The sequence below is a fragment of the Temnothorax longispinosus genome, chromosome 5 (genome assembly GCF_030848805.1).
Source record: "Temnothorax longispinosus isolate EJ_2023e chromosome 5, Tlon_JGU_v1, whole genome shotgun sequence".
Lineage (NCBI taxonomy): Eukaryota > Metazoa > Arthropoda > Insecta > Hymenoptera > Formicidae > Temnothorax > Temnothorax longispinosus.
Genome location: NC_092362.1, coordinates 20,029,895 through 20,047,489, shown reverse-complemented (window position 1 = coordinate 20,047,489; position 17,595 = coordinate 20,029,895). Strand labels below are relative to the sequence as shown.

General features: G+C 45.0%; 1 protein-coding gene across 4 annotated transcripts in view; it reads right to left on the bottom strand.

The window, feature by feature from the left end:
• Pdm3 (pou domain motif 3) overlaps window positions 1-17,302 on the bottom strand; it is a 113,591-nt gene extending 96,289 nt beyond the window's left edge. For all 4 annotated transcript variants that reach the window (XM_071777952.1, XM_071777953.1, XM_071777954.1 and 1 more), the window contains exons 1-2: window positions 15,655-17,302; window positions 5,851-6,146 (exon numbers count right to left, since the gene is read on the bottom strand). In XM_071777952.1, the coding sequence (XP_071634053.1) occupies window positions 5,851-6,117 (267 nt within the window). In that variant the 5' untranslated portion in view covers window positions 6,118-6,146; window positions 15,655-17,302. The remainder of the gene's footprint in view (window positions 1-5,850; window positions 6,147-15,654) is intronic.
• Between the last annotated feature and the right edge of the window lie 293 nt (window positions 17,303-17,595).

Below are 17,595 nucleotides of genomic sequence, written 5' to 3'. Positions count from 1 at the left end.
CAGGCAGCATTTTCAATTAAATTATCCGCTGCAATCGCGGTGCACCTTATCGTAAGTATAATATGTTCTCGATTGCGCGGCAAACATCAAACTGTTCGGACAATGGCGCCGTACATAAGCAAATTACACTTACGTTTCCGTTGTGCTTAATGTTGCTCGTCGCAAAAAATATTCTTTTAACTCAATTGCGATAATACTACTCCGTTTCGTTTACTCGGATTATATTTGTTTAGGGATAAAATACTTTTCTTTCTTTTAACAAATTTTGTCATGTTCCATCAAGCAATAAAACAAAGTTTGCAATAACGATAATATTGTTGGATAACATCGGCGATTAAAACGATAAGCTCTGACGGAAGTAAGATAAATTAAAAGTAATCAACTGAAAGAGAGAGAAAAGAAACAACACTAAAAGATAATAATTTTGTTGCGTAATTTAATCTACTTGCTATATCGAGGAAGATTACGTATCAAGAGATTTGGATCTGTGTGCACAGCATCTAGTTGCACAGCATCAGAAGATTGAATTCTTAATCGTAGTCTCTATGTAAATTCTTAGAATCCCGTCAAGATGAACGCACCGCAATTAAATTAGTGCTGGCCGAGCAGTGGACGTAACATATGTTTCAAGCGTGGATGATTAGGCATGTGGGTCACTTAACGCTCGTCAAACGACCGAAAGAAACGCCCTTCCTCCTTCGTCGCGTGCTCGTCCGATTGCCTGACATGGACGGCAAATGCGAGCAGATTAAACCCGTTAAAGCCACATTATTCCTTTAAAAGTGTACGCGATAAATGCGCTCGTTACAAAAACTCGTCAGCGACTATCTCGCGACGGATACGGAACTGTCGCGAGAGGGGGAGGGGGAGGGGAAGGGGGGTGAACGGGGGGCGGGGAGGAGAGGATACCGAGGGTGTGCTGCGTCGGAATCATATCAGGGTGGAGATTGAACGAATGACACCGTGAGCAAATTTCCGCGATCGGTAGAACGGCGAAAGCGAGCGTCACCCTCAAAGAGCGTCCGGCAATTAATTTTACAAGGGCGCAAAAGGAAGCAAAAAGTAAACAGCCCGGCGCGCATCCCGGGTCCATCGTCGCGACGATGGGTTTTATATCTCCGCTAGTTGTCAGGCCAACGAGTTCTGCCTCGTTGGCCACCGCGTATAATGTCCACCGTCAATATAAGCTGTCGGATGCTTTTTCCTAAATTGACAGATTTTCAATTTAATCAAGTTCCAATCTAATGGAAAAATGCCCGATCTATCGGTCGCGCGAGTAAGTGCGCGCGCGCGCACACACATGCACACATACACACGTATGCGCGCGCGCCTGTGTGCGTATGTGCCGACGGGGATGACATACACACATCGAGAGAATGTATGGCCGACACGCGCGGAGGGGCCAGATTGAAATAATACTTTTATGTTTAATCGCAATCGAGGAGCCTGCCCGGCGACGACGCGGAACCACCCGCCGATCTCCGAGATTAATCTATTGATAAACATTCCATCACTCCGCGAATACCATGTGAGAGAAATAGACGAGCCATCGATAGAATATCTCGGCGTTTTAATTCTTTTTACTTCCTCCACTTTTTTTTCATTCTTCTTTTTGCCACCCATTTCCACGTTCGTCGTTCTGACCACGTTGCTTTACGGACGATCACCCGTCAAACGTACGTTTTTATTAGCTAAATCTTTTGCGATCGGCAAGTATAATAATGCGTCATAAAACGGATTTTTCGATGAAAGTTCGACCTGTATTCTCCTCGTTCTTGAATCGTCGGCGCGACTGAGCTCTATCAACCGCGTTAAGCTCGTAATCACGCTAGCGATTGGCGATTGCGTCTACGTTTGCGTTTACGTCTCTTGACCAATCAGAAAGTAGCTGCTGGCGATTGCGATTCGCAATTTCCGTTCTGATTGGACAAAAGACGTAGACGCAAACGTAGACGCAATCGTCAATCGCTAGTGTGATACGGGCATTAGATCATGATCGCGTCATAACGACGATTTGCTTATGCGAAAACGTTATCTCTCAAATTAGTAGAATCATCATCGGGTGATCTTGGTTGCATCGATACCTGCTATAGCAGCCTTTTGCGTACACTGGCGTACAGCCAGCAAATATCATTATACTGCGTGTAAACAAACCCATAGTGCAACGCGATAAACGGATTTTTTTACGACCGATCAAAGCGCGGGGCATCTCGGCTCGGCGCCGGCGAGTCAAAAGCTGGACGCTGCTGGCGCGCGAGATGACTGCTTCTCGCCGGATTCTAATCGGCGCGGCCGCAGAGAGACCTATGCGCTGCGCGGGGTCTCGCTCAACAATAATCATAATAATTGTGAAATCCGATCGAAATGCAATTGAGTCGCTGAAATGAGCCACCGAGGTAATGAGATCCGATCCGTCTGGGCGTTTGCGACTCCCCCTGAATCGTTTACCTTCAATCACTTTCTTGACAGATGCATTTACGGCCGGGACTACTGGCCATCAAGCTGGAATGCGCCTTAAGGCTGGTTACGGCGTATCGATCCATCGGGACGGTCAACGCGCCGGATTCAGCTACGTGAAATTTGCGTCTTCGGATTCGAGAGGGTCTGGATAGGGTCGCTGCTTCTGCGGCAAAGCCTGTAGATGGTTTAGCGGCTTCTATCGTGTGACCGGAACGAAATCTTCGGGACCACGAGTGGAGGAATATTCGTGACGATGCATCCGTTGAGCGTTTAACGGTTTCCGGTCCGCAGATTGTGTCTGTGAGATACGCGAATATTTGCATATATATGCACATTACTGCGGTCTTCGCGGATGCAAAGGGTGCTCGATCCATTTCGGGTTTTGCGCTTCTCTATCATCGCGCGATATATTCGTATTTTTACGTTATACTCTACGTTACGCATTTCCGAGATCGTAGAACGGATCATTCGTCTCTGTCAGTAATTTAAATACTTTACTTCGTGAAAAATTTCGAAGGCGAGAATATATGCGCGCAGTTCTTTTACAATCTTTTTTTTGGCAATGTCTCCGTTTGTGGTTGCGCGGAGATGACCTTGTGCATCTCACGAAATCTATGCTCGCTCCTTATATCCTTATACATATTAGCGTCGCCGAATATCCATTACTCTCCCAAGAAAGAGAGATATTCCGCAATTACGAGGAACGGCTAATGGCACTGAGGGGGTCGTTAAGAATACCGCGTTCAAAGGTCTAATAATTTATGATCGTCTAACAGAAGTTCGAGCGACTGTGGAACTCCACGCGCCGAGTGAGCTACCCGCGATGAAATCGCGGATAAATTATTCCGCTGATATAACACCCGCGCGCGTCTTCGCATATCGGTCGATTCCGCGCAAAGTGCGAGCGATTTATTCTTGATGTTCCCGATCGAGAAAATTGACGCTGCTTCGACAACAGTCGAAAGCGGCAAAATTGTTTTATACGCGCGAAATCAGTGGACGATGATCGATCGCGTCGGGAAATTCCTCCTCCTTCTCGTCACGCATCTCGGAAGCGCGGCTTTATTATCCGCATCCTGCACGTACACCGGTAAGATATTTCTTTTTGTCAGGCGCGAATAAAACATTCTCCTTCTTTTGCGCGTAAATTGCATGCTCCCTTCTCAGATGCGCGCCGGGCATTAAGTCCGTGCGTGGAGTCCGGCGTGGATACCGTGTTTGCCGACGGGATAATAGTGTAATGGATGGACAGGGACACACACAACGAGCTCTAAACGGATGAGACTACCGTTTTCGAGACTCTAGTCGAGACGCGCTGTCGTCGTGTCTAGCGTTGCGGTTGTTCTCCTCCGTCGCTTAATTGGCATCATTGTCGAATTCTTCGTAGAGTCTAATTCTTTACGTTTAAGAATATCATGCGGCTTGTGTTCTGGCAATTAAGATCGTAAAGTGATGGATCAACGCGGCGTGACTTAATTATATCGCTATCAATGAAGCTATGAATTGTGCGTGACGCTAGGAATTTGCTAACGTGGGCTCGCGACAAGCTTACTGATTCCTTATTTTTATATTTGCTATGGATATCTCTCGATGCATAGTATTCGCTCATAAACCACGTTAACATTTTTAAAACTGACGACAGACGACTCTGCAAAGAGTCGGTAAGCAAGAGTTAATTGTCCCAAAAGAAAGTAGACACATTTGACGACTAGTAATCCCCGGACGCTTGTTTGCTAAAGTTTCCCTACTGGCTAGTCCGATGTGCAAGCATCGACAAAACTGGTCACCGTTCATTGAAGCGGGTACGTATATAAGCTACGTGCAAATATTTTCCGCTTTACGATCGCGCAGCTGGAGAAGTCAGGATTTCCTCATCATACTTTACCGCCTCGTTCTAACAACTTACAACTACCGTTACTTACAACTAATTTCACTACACGAGAAATAATTAACGACCGATTTATCAGTTTCATTAATGAGTTTTCGCTCAGCTTGTCCACGTCTCCCGATCGAAAAAGTCTTTCCTAATTTTTATCTCTTCTCCGTATTTCTCCGCATGAGCAAGTTTTACGTTACGAATATCGATAAATTCACACAATGTTGGTAGCAATTAAAATACGATTTGTTTGCGATTAACATCAAATCAATTTTTAACACTGAAAATTAGTGATCGAGCAGATTCGATCGAGGAGAGGGTCAACAAAAATTATTTTACTCTATTATTAGAAAATGTGGAAACTTGTGTATAACACTTAGACAAATGCATGCACTATTAGAAATTTTTCAAATCCACCTCTTTTTGAATTTGATTTATCTACGGCTCTTGTCAGTATCGTTCTATTAATTCCTGGTAAATGAAAAACAAGTTACGTTAACAAGCAATCGCATGCTAAATGACAATTTCAGTTTGCTGTCACTTACGTGTTAATTATAATATTTTTACCTCTGTCAGTTTGCAATCATTTAAATTACATTTAATAACATTATTCGTTTCAACTACTAAATATATTACTCAGAATTGCGCAATGAGTAACCAGACTAACGACTTTCTTTTTGAATAATTACTCAATAAGACATGCTGTCGCACTTTGATCATAACAAGAATCTATTTTATACATTACGTAAATTGCGTTATACGTTATATAATTCCGTAGGGTTAGACCCTATGACGAAAATTTTGGTTTGCAGGCATTTAGCGAATGTTACGTAATGTCGATGTAAATCAATAATACCGAGATTGCCGTTGACTTAGTGTCTGAGCTTCTATTTAAGATTAAATTCTCTGAAAATAATTTTCTCTGCTAAATATACACATTTTAGAAGATATATAACACGCGTTAACGAACGAAATCGCATATCGGCCGCATTCAACTTCGTGGAAGTCATTCGAATACGCTTTGTTTTGTACGTTAATCTTATACATTGCGGGTCAGAAAGATCATTGGCCGATTTAGGTTGAGATGCGTCGTGGCAGCTACTTAACCGTACAATTGGTTGTCATTGACACACAAAACCGTTAGTAACGAGTTATGACGACCGTCTCGATCGTCGTATCCTTTAGCACTGCCGTATAGCGATATCTCGATCGTTTCAACCGAGGCATGGGTCGAGCAATCGCTTGAGATCGCTAACCGACAGAAATAGGCCGTCGCGGTATCTTACGTAGTAATTAACTACACTTGCTACATCAAGCTGAAATATATACATTACGCCGAAATGGTTTTCCAGGCACTGTGCACGAACGGTTTTTGCGACAGTAATCGTTAGTGCTTGTCATGCAACGTGTTGCGATTTCCGCTCGGCGAGCAAAACACATCAAAAATGAACAATCGAAAGCAGTTAACCGATTTCCAACATCAATAATCGACGAGAAGGGATTCCTGCGCTTACCTCGCTCTTGAGATTCAATGGCACATCGCAGGGGGCGTCCAGCTCTGCCTCCGCTTTCACCTGATGAGACAGCATACTGTGGCTGTGCCGGGGCGGTACGGCGGTCGCCAGCATGTTGGAATGCTGCAGATGCTGAAGACGAGACTGGAGATGGGGCTGGTGGTGATAAGGCGGCGACAATTGGGTGTTCAGAGTGCGAAGATCAGCTGGCGGGGAAGCGGGCGCAGCAGTACTGCTCTGTTCCTCCTCGGCCGAACCCTCCGCCATGTCAGCCTTGCATCCCGGGGACTCGTAATCTGCAAATCGACCAAAACTCTCGGAGGACCGTTCTAATAGCGGGCGCGCCGCCGCGCAAGCCCTCGGCACGACGCAATCCCATTATAGCGCGAATATAATTCGCGCATTTCGATTCAATAGCGCGAAACGCTCGCGTCGTGCTTAATATAACGATCTCGCATTTTCCAATTGATATCATTTTACAAAACCGAATAAACGTAAGGAGTATGCAAAGGGAAATCACAAACGTGTGATTTCCTTTGTGTATATAGAGTGAATAATCTCTAATAATTACGACAATTACGTATATTTCGAGTTCTTTGACTTAATTTAATGACTGGAAAAAAACAGGACTTCTCTCTCTCTCTCTCTCTCTCTCTCTCTCATGTGACACTTTTTTTAATAAAGAACAAACGAACCAATTTGCCGTAAAGGATGAGAAGCCTTGTTAACCGATCGATATCAATTCGGTTGCTTGCTTTTGGTTTTTTGAGAACCGGGGGAGAAAGACGACACGCGAAATGCTAATTAAACCGGCGCGGCGCGACGCGACGCGCGGTACCGCATCAGCCGTATCGAACGGCAGCGCGTGCAGCTGTTAAGAATGCAGACACTGGAAATTAGAAGGAGGCCCGTTCATCTTCCAACTTCAAAGCAAAAACATTTGGTTGGCGCATCGCATCGAATGAGAGAGAGAGAGAGAGAGAGAGAGAGAGGAGGGCGCGCGTTGCGACGCGAGAGGCGCCGAGGGAGGTTCCAGAATAAAATCGCCGCGACTAACGTCCGCAGGCATCCTTCTCTCCACCCCCTCCTCCCCGCGTTTATCCGCCTAATTATTTTTATCTAAGCGTTCAGTTAGTAAGAATTCAAGGGCAATGAAATCACTACCGTCTGGACACGCCATTCCCTCGTCGCCTTCTGCCCGCGTCTCTCCTTCCTCCGCCACCACCGCCACCGCCACCGCCACCGCCTGCCTCGTCGCGCCGCGGCGGCCGTCGTATACTTGGTGAACGCAACTAATAACATCTGCTTCTATTTTTGCGCTGGCCCGAGTCCAGCGCTTTACTTTTTAAAAGCCGCGCGCCTATGACGAACGGCTGGATGGATCATCGAGCGGAAGCCCGGGCGTGGGGGGGCCGAGAGTGAAACGAGCCGGTTATTCTGGACAAATTATTGTCAAAGGGCGAGAAAACACCTCCTGCCTGCGAGCTACTTTGTTCCTCATAAAAGGCGTTTTATAATGGCCATCGTAAAAATATTTGATGCCGTGCTTTAAAACGGCGGCGTGTTTATAATAAAAGCGTTAGGTCGTTGGGTACCAAATAGACCGCTCACAAGTGCAAACTCTGGTGTTAATGTCGCCTGTTCCCTTATAAATATGGGGTGTCCTGACGTGCCCGCGTCGCGCGGTGTCTGCTTAGCGACAATTGCGAAAACTTCTTCAAGATGCCCGAGATGATTGAGCGAGATCGAGAGAAACACGCGTCTCTCTTTCTCTCTCTCTGACGAAACCGCAGACTGCCGCCGATTGCTATGGCTTTGAACTTAAAGTGATTTATACCATCCTTCACGGACCAAAAAGCGAGAAAAATGACCAAGATTTATCTCTGCGTCCGCTCGACAATGTCCACCTGTTTTCGCGTTTTACTGTTTTCACTTCATCGAGCAAGCAAAGTCATCTGGAACATCCACAAATTCGAAATAATGCAAATTTCCCCAACAAAGTAAACTAATCCTTTTTATATATTTTTTTCTTTTAACAGAAATAGAAATAAAATATTTATTTTAAGATAGAAAGAAAAGTTTTCTTTCCAATATATATCTCCCAATTTCTAAAAAGTACTTTTCTCTCGCATACAATACGATCTCTTAATTTCTTATAACAAAGTTTAGATAAACATACTAATTAGATAATATAATATTTTAAATATACGTAATAATTTTTTAATATAAAAATCACTTCTATATGGATTTACATGTTATATCATGATAATCAGCAATAACCTGTATGTAATATTGTGGAAAGACAAAATAATTATACTCTAACGGTCGCCGTATTTGTCTCGTATCAATTAAAACGGCAAAATAAGCCAGGCCAGTATGCAGGCACCGCAGCTAGGCGAAGAGATCGCATCGATCATCGCTATGAGGAATTAATTTATTTACGCAACGTGCAACAAGGAGCTTTGCTGCTAATTAAGCTGATTAATAAGCATTATTCGATTCTTGTGCCTTGGGAGCGACTGCCGATAAATGGATTGAAGGTTTGAAGATAAATTCTCATCGAGATGTCCGTCTCAAAGACAAAATTTTCATGCGGTAATTTCATCCTCAGATGTAATATTTTTTAACGAAGAAGTTAATATTTTTTACGCGAGTACATCGGAATTAATTACACTCGAAGATTTTTAATCTTCATAACAACATAAAATCTTACTTTATACATGTATTTAAAAAATCGCAGAGTATTTAATATCTGAACATTTTTTCGGCCATGCATTCTATCTCCACACGCCACCGGAGCAGGACTATATGCAACCTATCCTTTTTCCGTTTGCAGTCATTAATTTCCGTCGGAATCATATTAATCGCTGTAGGGCTGCGCCCGTGAAATTACTAGACGCTTTAACCACCGGCTGTCCAAACCGAATTCGTCCGCAGCGATTATTATATCGCGTCCTGAGGTCTAATGCCGGGTATTCCGAAAGCTAGCCAATTAGTATCGTCGATTTGGATGCTTTAATGAGAGTGCGGTTTCATTAGCGTATCGCATCGCCCTCACGGTTCGTGATTTGTGAAATAGAAGAGGAATTCTTAACCGGACGAAGATATCGCGAGTGATTATAGCGCGATCGTTCAAACGTCACCATGGCCGACCGTTTGAAAATTGGTACCCTTCGTCGTGCGACCTTGAAAAATGCGTTACTCACGATCGAGATCGCATAAATCTTTCGAAAAAGGGAAGAGGCTACCCGCAGGGTTCTTCTGCAAGATATTCGACATATAAATTAAATCGGGCATTCCACATACAGGCAATATTTTATGTTCCATCCAAACTACTCCGGATCCAAAAAAAAAAAGATCCAAAACTCTCCCGTATGATGGTTCTTCGGAAGTTGTTCTTCGGAAGTTGTTCTTCGGAACGACAAAATAAATCTCCTTTTGCATCGTATCGCACCTCTTTCGCCGGCTTCTCCGGTGGTAATCACTCGCTGAATAAACGGTGAAAGTCCGTGTAATAGGACGTGCGATTAATACGCCAAGGCGATTGATATGAGAATCACTCGAGGATCTCCGAAGGCAATTAAAATGGGCGCGTTACGCACGATGCTGTCGTCCGATCAGACTATCAGACGCGACGCGACGCGATACGACGCGATGCGTTCGTTCCTACCGTGTGAGAAGGTTCTCGAGGATTGGCAGTCATCCACCCCTCGGGAGGGTTGCCTTCGGGCGACACCCACCGTTTCCTGATTTTGTCGTGTTCCCTTACGTTCCTCCCTCTCGCTTTTTCTCACGCCAGTCAGCCCGCGTCTTTCTTCCGCGTCCTGCTCTTAGCCCGCGGCACACATCGCCATTTCGCACTATAGTTCTATAGCCGACATCGTCGACGACGACAACGACGACGACGACGTGGAAGCAGCGTCAGCGGCAGCGTGCAATTAAGGGGTTGATTGATGTTAATTCAAAGGGTAATTAAGAATGTTGCGCATAAAAATCCAGTAATTTATGGTCATTGGGGATAATTATATGTTGACCAGCTTGTAATTGCAAGCGCTTCGTGGTATAGTGAACGCCGTACACGCCGCGCCGTTCAGGGTTCGCGGGTAGCTACCTAGTGCGCGATGAGAATGTATGAGTGTGAGCGGACCTCTCGGAGCATGTGCGGGCGAGGGATATATGGTCTCAAATCGCGGCTTATTATAGGGGCCAGTAGATAAGGTGGGTTTAGAAACAACCGGGCGCCTCTGGCCAGCAGCTAGTTTCCACGTAGCCGCCGACATTCTCCTCTTGATACGACGCTGCTCCGGGCTACGGAGGTGTGTATAAACCACCAAGAGAAGCCTCCGAGGCGGTCGCGATTTACGAGGCCGATTCCCGACCGCCAAGACGGCGGTTTTAGAATTCTAGGCCCGGTCCAATTCACGCGCGACGCGACGCACGAATCGCGGATGCTGCGTGTCTGGGGGGTGTACGCTTTGCGTGCGGCGTCGTGTTCGAGTCGTCGCTATAAATAACTGGATGCGGATAATCGCCATATGGCCACGCATGCAGCGAACCACTGACCGTTTCTTCGTAGCACTGACGATGCCTCGCGCTTTCGATTTCCTGGTACGAGTCTATTCGTCGAGAGCTTTTCGCTTTCCCGAGCCCGCAAATTGCGCGTCGGTATTTCCTTCCAGTTTCGTTTCTTGAAACGCGGTGACGCAGAGAGATCGGGAATCCTCTGGAGATATCACATTTGTCTAATCTAAACTCTTGGCAACTTCTCTACCATAGCTGTAATTTCGGAGCAATCAACATCAGATGAGATTTATTAAAAATAAAAAGTCCAAAAAAAAAATCTTCGGTTTGTGTTCATCGATATGGTTAAGAGGGTGAACAACACGATAAAAGAGCGTGTGGCGTGGGCAACCCTCCTACTTAAAACACCGCCAATAAAAAGATCCCAGCGGGACCAGTTGGCAACCGCCCATCGCGACATTGTCCTTGCCGAGTCTTTTTTTTTCACGATCTCGTAATCGACCGGACGCCCTAATGGGCAAGGCATAATCGTGGCTTTGTGGCGTCTAACCGTGCATTAACGCTAAAGAGAAGTAAGAAAGGAACTCTCTCTCGCGCGCGCGCGCGCGCGTACGTGAACGTGCTCGTGTACGGTCGATTCGGATTACCCCGATGGATACTCGCGCCGGTTTGCTACGATCGAGCAATAAATGCAATATAATAAGCGTACGATAGATTAAACCGCTTCGTGCTACCCTTCTGTATAGCAGTTTCGCTTCACCAACACGAGCGAGCATAATTAAGGCGAGCGTACAAAGAATCCCGGCCGCATCCGTGTTGGTTAATTCGCATCGACCTTTAACTCGCGTACGTACATAGGCATATCGGCTAAGGTAATGGCCGTTTCGTGCGATACCATTCTGTCAGAAATCCGAGGGGCTTTGTCCCGAGTCACGAAACGCAAGGATTAAACTGAACAGCGCGCCGTTAATGCGACTGTGCGAACGCTTCGTCGAGATTGACGCTCCCGGTTTCGGAGTATACGTGACCGTAAGAGCGTGTGTGCGTGGAACGCGTAACGCGCGCATCGCATCGGCGGGCGCGAGAGTGCCCATAAATCGGCGCCGAAGGGGTTCGGCATCAACACGCGTTATCCAAGACGCGATATTTTACGCCCTCGTCGGAATTTCTGCTGTTACAAACATTTTACATTATTCCGGCGAAATTCTTTTTCGAGATGTATAATCGAAGCGAAAGCTAATCCCGTACACAGAAACGAGTTCAGCGCACGGAAATAGAATTGTATGCGCGAAAAGGTTCTGACAATGACGAACGTCTATTATTAATTCGTGTTACTTGAATTAAAAATGCGGCTTTATTCAAGAAACGATACTCACGCTCTCTCCGACATCGTATACGAGTTTGATAAGAAGATATCACTTTACGCTAAAACTTGGCATCGCGACGCAAGAAAGATGCCTAATGTCTCTGCGCGACCGTATCGTCGGAGGCGCAGGAAGAATATTTTACGCTTTACGGCGCCAGCGTCGTTGAGGTTCTGCCGGATAAAAAAAGTGTCAGCTCGCGTTGGCTAAATCAGAGCCCCCGAGTGCATTAAACTCCGAATTACCACAAATAGAACTTTAACCGCATATGCCCATTATAATGGCACCCCCTGCTGAAGATGTATTTACGTACTAAACCGTCTTCTCGTGGCTCACGCTGAGTTGTCGGAATTAACATCTGGCTCCAAAAACACGCTACCCGGTTCATTGGATCCCTTTTTCTCATTCTTATAGGCTAACCGTTCCACACTAGAAACGCTCTCGATTATTTGCAGACAAATGCACATTCTTGCTCTTAAAATCATTTAATTTTATTCTTAGCTATTAAAAGACAAATAAGTTAAACCTTGTTGTACAGTAGAGAAAATTATATTGTAATTTTCAAAGAACAGAGAAAGAAGAATATGGATGAAACGGTCACTTGAGGGATTACAAAAAGCTTTTTTGATTCGTTGGTATTTTCTCCTCGTTTGCAAAAGGAAACGCTGGTAGCGTGTTGGAGACAGAATGATTTTGAAAGTGGTTTTACATGTAAATTAGGTCTATTAAAATATCAGAATATAATTTAGCCGACATTTAAAAACACGAGAGGGCTGAGGCAACTCTCTATCCGTCAAATCGTAAGCCGCTCCGAGCTATTACGTGCGTGCGTGTTTCTTCATGAATTATTAGAATTAATGAGCTCGCGCACACGTTGCGTTCTTTCTACAATGTTGCAAAGGCCAATCATAAATATACCGGCGGGGAAATTTCGGAGTAACAAAGCAACGTTACTGTTTTTTTTACGCCGCAAAATTTGTTAAGTCATTAACGTATTCCACGCAAGTAATATAATTCGATATAATGTAGAATCAAGTTTTTTATAGCAATTTCTTTGTCGTCGACGAATAATGATAGTATTTGCGAAAATAAAGAGCTCGACTTTTCTTTTGCGACACGCATAAAGAATCTCGACAGAGATAGGATTAAAAGAAATTTCGTAGTATACTTGCAATTTATACAAGCAACAAATAATCGTTACTGTTAAGAAGCAGCACGCGAAACGACGGATTAAGCGTAACGCCTCACACTTGACACGCCGAGTTTGCAGCGAAACTTTTTTCTTACCCGGAATGATTTCCGAGTCGATAATCGATGAAGATTCTCGGGCGGAAAACAGAATAGCGCGACTGTAAAGCGAACTGGAAGTGGGTAAAGTTGTAGAACGAAATGTTATCGTGCGCCGGATTGTCGGCAGGGGTTGAACCGGGTGAAGGGGAAGTCTTGAATGGGGAAGCCAACGAGAGCGGGAGCCAAGGGTGGTGAGAATAAGAGGAAAGAGAGAAAAGGAAAAGAGAAGGAGAGAGAACACACACAAAGAGAGGGATGCGACGAAAAGATATAAGAAGGGGATTCGTTTTCTTGACCTCGACAACAAATATAGTGATCCTAGCGATCTCTGATTATGATTCTCTCGAATTAAATTTGCAACAAAGAAAATTCTCGCTGATCTTTTCTCCATAATAATAAGTAATTAATAATTTAAGCGCGACAATAAAACAATTGCTTTTGATCTTTCTCTCAACTAATTTTCTAACATTTAATTAAAAGAGAAATGTCGACATAACGATGGACTGTCATAAAAAATTGTTTAATATTTCACATTTTTTTACGACATTGCGCGTAATATGTAGAAAGCTTAAAACAAAAGTCTCTCGCTAAAATTCGACATCGTTTAGTCGAGATGAAACGCCTTGCTTTCTTTGTGTCGATTTCAACGCGCCAAACTCCAACGATATCGCGAGTCAAGTGTTTCCTTTGGGATTTTCTGCTTTCAACTCTCCGCGTCTATTCCCACCGACAATGATTCGCTTGGCCAACCTCGACTATCTCGCTTCCACTTTCGGTGGCTAGAATTTCCCGGTCTCCCTCTCTTCCAACTCCTCCAACCCTCTCTCTCGTCACAACCCTCCCGTGTTCCCGAGGCGGCAAGCAAAGAACTCTCCTACCCTCGGGCAGCTCACACTGATTTTCCACCCTCGTCACCCTTCCCGTCCACCACTATCACCCCCTCCTTCCTCCATCCTCTGCTTCTGCCTCCTCTCCACCCCCAGAGCTCACGCCGTCACTCGTAGTCACGCCACCAACACGTGCTCCTGTTTACCTCTCCGGTCATATGGTCGGGGAGATGAACGCGATGTATTCAACGTATTCAATATTGCCGTTTAATCACAAATATATCTGCCAACAACATATATCGTTCGATCGAAAACGTTCGTGCGGGTTCAAAAATATTATAAATATTTTTTCAGAGCAAGAGAGTAGGAAGAACGATATTGAGACGTAGATATAATAGCTTAGGGATATGTAAAAATCTATTGTGATCTCATTACTTATAAATCATTGGTAAATCCGTTTTATTTGACTCTTGTGCAAACTTCGATTATCTAATTTATATACTTGACGCAGCCTTATGCTCAGATTGCCGATAAATAACATTATTTCTTATACAGTTGATGTAAAATGAGTTATTTTCCAAGCGATTGTCTCATCGCACAATAGATTACTGCTTTGACAATATCAATATAGTTTCCTTTACGAAACACCACTAACTTTTAGATATAAAAAGAGAAACGATAGGTTTCTTCGCTAAATCTTATAAAATTATTAATTAATTAGTCAAATATTTCCGAATTCTATTACATATTTCTCTTAAAGTAAATTTATTATAAATAAATTTGAATTATAAACTTAGCTTTTCTTTTCAACATCTTAACAATTATATGCATTCGGAATAAATGACAATGTTATATCGGCCATCTTAAAAATAGCTTACATCACACTCCTGTTAATCATGATAATTACTCGTGTAGGTACTGTGAGTCGTATCTGATACAATATCCAGCACATGATATTTCTCCGCATTTCTGCACAAAAGACAGTGAGGACTGAAAGAATCCTACACGGCCGCATTACGTTTACGTGCTCGGCCGATCCCTTAATTAGCATTTCCAGGTCACACACTCGACGTAGACGCGAGTATACGCGGGCGCGCATAATTATCGCGCTAATTATTAGTACGTAGCTAAGTATCTGGATGAAATTATCACCGAGTTGAAGTGAAGCGTAGAGAACGAAACGCTGTTTTCGATCCCCTGCCAGCAGAATTCCCGCGTGACCAAGCTTTGGGAGAGGAACTTCCTTAATTACCGAGATTAACTTAATGATATCGAGCCAACAATTATCGCTCACGAGGCACGCAATTGCCACATGTGAATATACGCACAGCAGTGAAAACAGACAGAGCTCAGAGTTGACTTCTCCCTCCTTTTTTCTACTAATAATTTCTCAGTTTTAACATGATCGGAATCATAACATTTATCCAGTTTTTATCAATATCAAATTTAGTGTACTAACAATAAATATTAGAGATTAACAAGAAAGCGCAAGAAAAGAAAAGATTCTGTCATTTTAAAAGATCTTATCCAATTGTTTGTTAATTGCCTCTTAAAATTATGACATGAAATACGTAAAATGTGAAATTAATTAATTTCCATTCCCGTGCCTGTTCCCGAGGTCGATCTAAACGCGCGTGCATGTGGTAACATGCGCAGGCGCGTCCGTACACGCGACTAATCGGTGTGCGAATGTGAGACTACACACGTGCAGCCGACCGGGCGCGCATTTAGAAGAACCGTCTAATTACCGAGATTAGCCTGGGCTTATAATAAGCAGGAGCGAACTCGTGCCTGACACTCACCTGAGGCGATCTGTGACTGATGTATTTGGGACGTCGTCCTGACGCGGATTTATTTAGCGGTTGTTATTTATCTCCGCCACGGTGCAATTCCGTCGCGGTCGTACCGATCTCCGTTCGCCGATCAAGCCGTTTGTCTTGCCCTCGTTCCTTCTCCGATGCCGCGTTTATACCCGGCTGATCCGTCTTAATTCCCTTCGAGAGATCCTCCTTCTGCCGCCACCTCACCTCGCTCGCGAGTTTCACGATCTTCCGGTAATTTTCCTACGGCGAATATTAACAGGTCGTTCTGGGAGGAGTAGCGGATCGACGTCGAGAAACGGACGATTCACTGATACATCGGCCGCCGGTGACATCAGCCTACTTAATTACAACGGGTAATTGCGAGTAATTAGGAGCGATCAAGAAGCAAACAGTTAATTGCCCGCTGCTTCATAAAACACTACTCGATTGATCCCACCTCTTCGTTTCTCGTATATCGCCTAAGGCGATATTCGTAATTGAAAAAAACTCGAAAGGCGACCGAATGTTTTGAAAACTTTCGACTTTCGATCTGTTTTCTAGATGACCAGAGTGTTTTTTTTTTTTAACAAAACGATATTTCACCAAGTTCGATCCCTGACACGGGATGCTCTACGTCACCGGACAGATAACCGGCAGATAACACGCTTTCCTGTGTAATGTACTTTTAATTATTCTATTTACGCGCGTCAAACCATGCACTTCGTAGTTATTGTCCGTAACGTGTAATTTTATGTTGAAAAACACTGACGTGTCCACGTGATGATCACGCGCGCGTCGTAATTATCAGCGCACCTGTCGCGATAATTAGAAGCTTATTAGAGCCATAGTACTCGTTTCATCGCTTTCTTCTGTTTAACGGCATGTATCCTATCCGAGGACTTGCGTTTTTTTTTGTCGAGGCCGGTAGATCGGTCCTGACACTCACGCTAATATCGTCGAGTCCTTCAGTCGCCGTTTGATTAATTTCGTTTCATCTGTCCTACGCACTTGTCGCGACTCAACGTTTCCATGCATTTACTCCTAATTCACATTCGGCAAACGCGAAGCAGATCGGAGCGATCGTCACGGCCACCGTAATTTTAAAATAGTTGCTAACGGAGCGACGCAACTGTCAACAGAGTCAACTTCTCCGACCGACAATTATTCGATCGCACGTTTCACTGGCCAACTGTCACAGAGTTTACCGCGCTTATAGCTGTCCCGCGAGGCGCATCGAAAGAAGTCCCACCCCTGCGGCCACGTGCTGATAGGCCGGACAAATCGGCGCACGCAGCTGCAAGTTTAAACTCCCTTATCACTCTCTGGCCCACAAACACTATAGCTTTTCACCAACACGTTGTGAATGATCCTTGCGAAGGAGGCGTCGATCATTCGATCCCGTCTGATTCCTCTTCTGGCGATCAGCTCGAGCTTTCCGATCTCAAGTAAGATTCTTCCGCAATCGGCACTGCGGACGACGATCCCGATCCCACGCGGGTTCAGTGTCTCGGAGAAGGCGGTCGATTCACTCTTCTTCGTGTTCTTGCTCGGGCAGCGTGGTCGTGCACGTTGCGCGATTAGAGCTCGACGCGAAAACTCGGACCTGAACCCTGACGGTCCGCAGTCTGGCTGCGTAGTGGCCCCGGCGTACAACCGAGGGAAGAACAGCCCGCCGTGACGGCTCTCCCGCCTGGTGGATAGTCGTCGTAGAAGGGGTAATGGAGGCGGTACGATGGGCGGTACCGATGCGCGGAGGTGGTCCGCGAGTTACTCGCGAGATCCCGTTGTTATGATTGTTATGAGTGTCCGAGCTGCCTCCCGCGATGCACTTTGGGGGTGGTACAGCCGCGAGAGGTACCTCTGTCCGTCTCTGTTTTTCCACTGTGTACCCATCTCGCTCGCTCTGTAATATAACCACCACGAGCTCGAACGAGCTCGTAA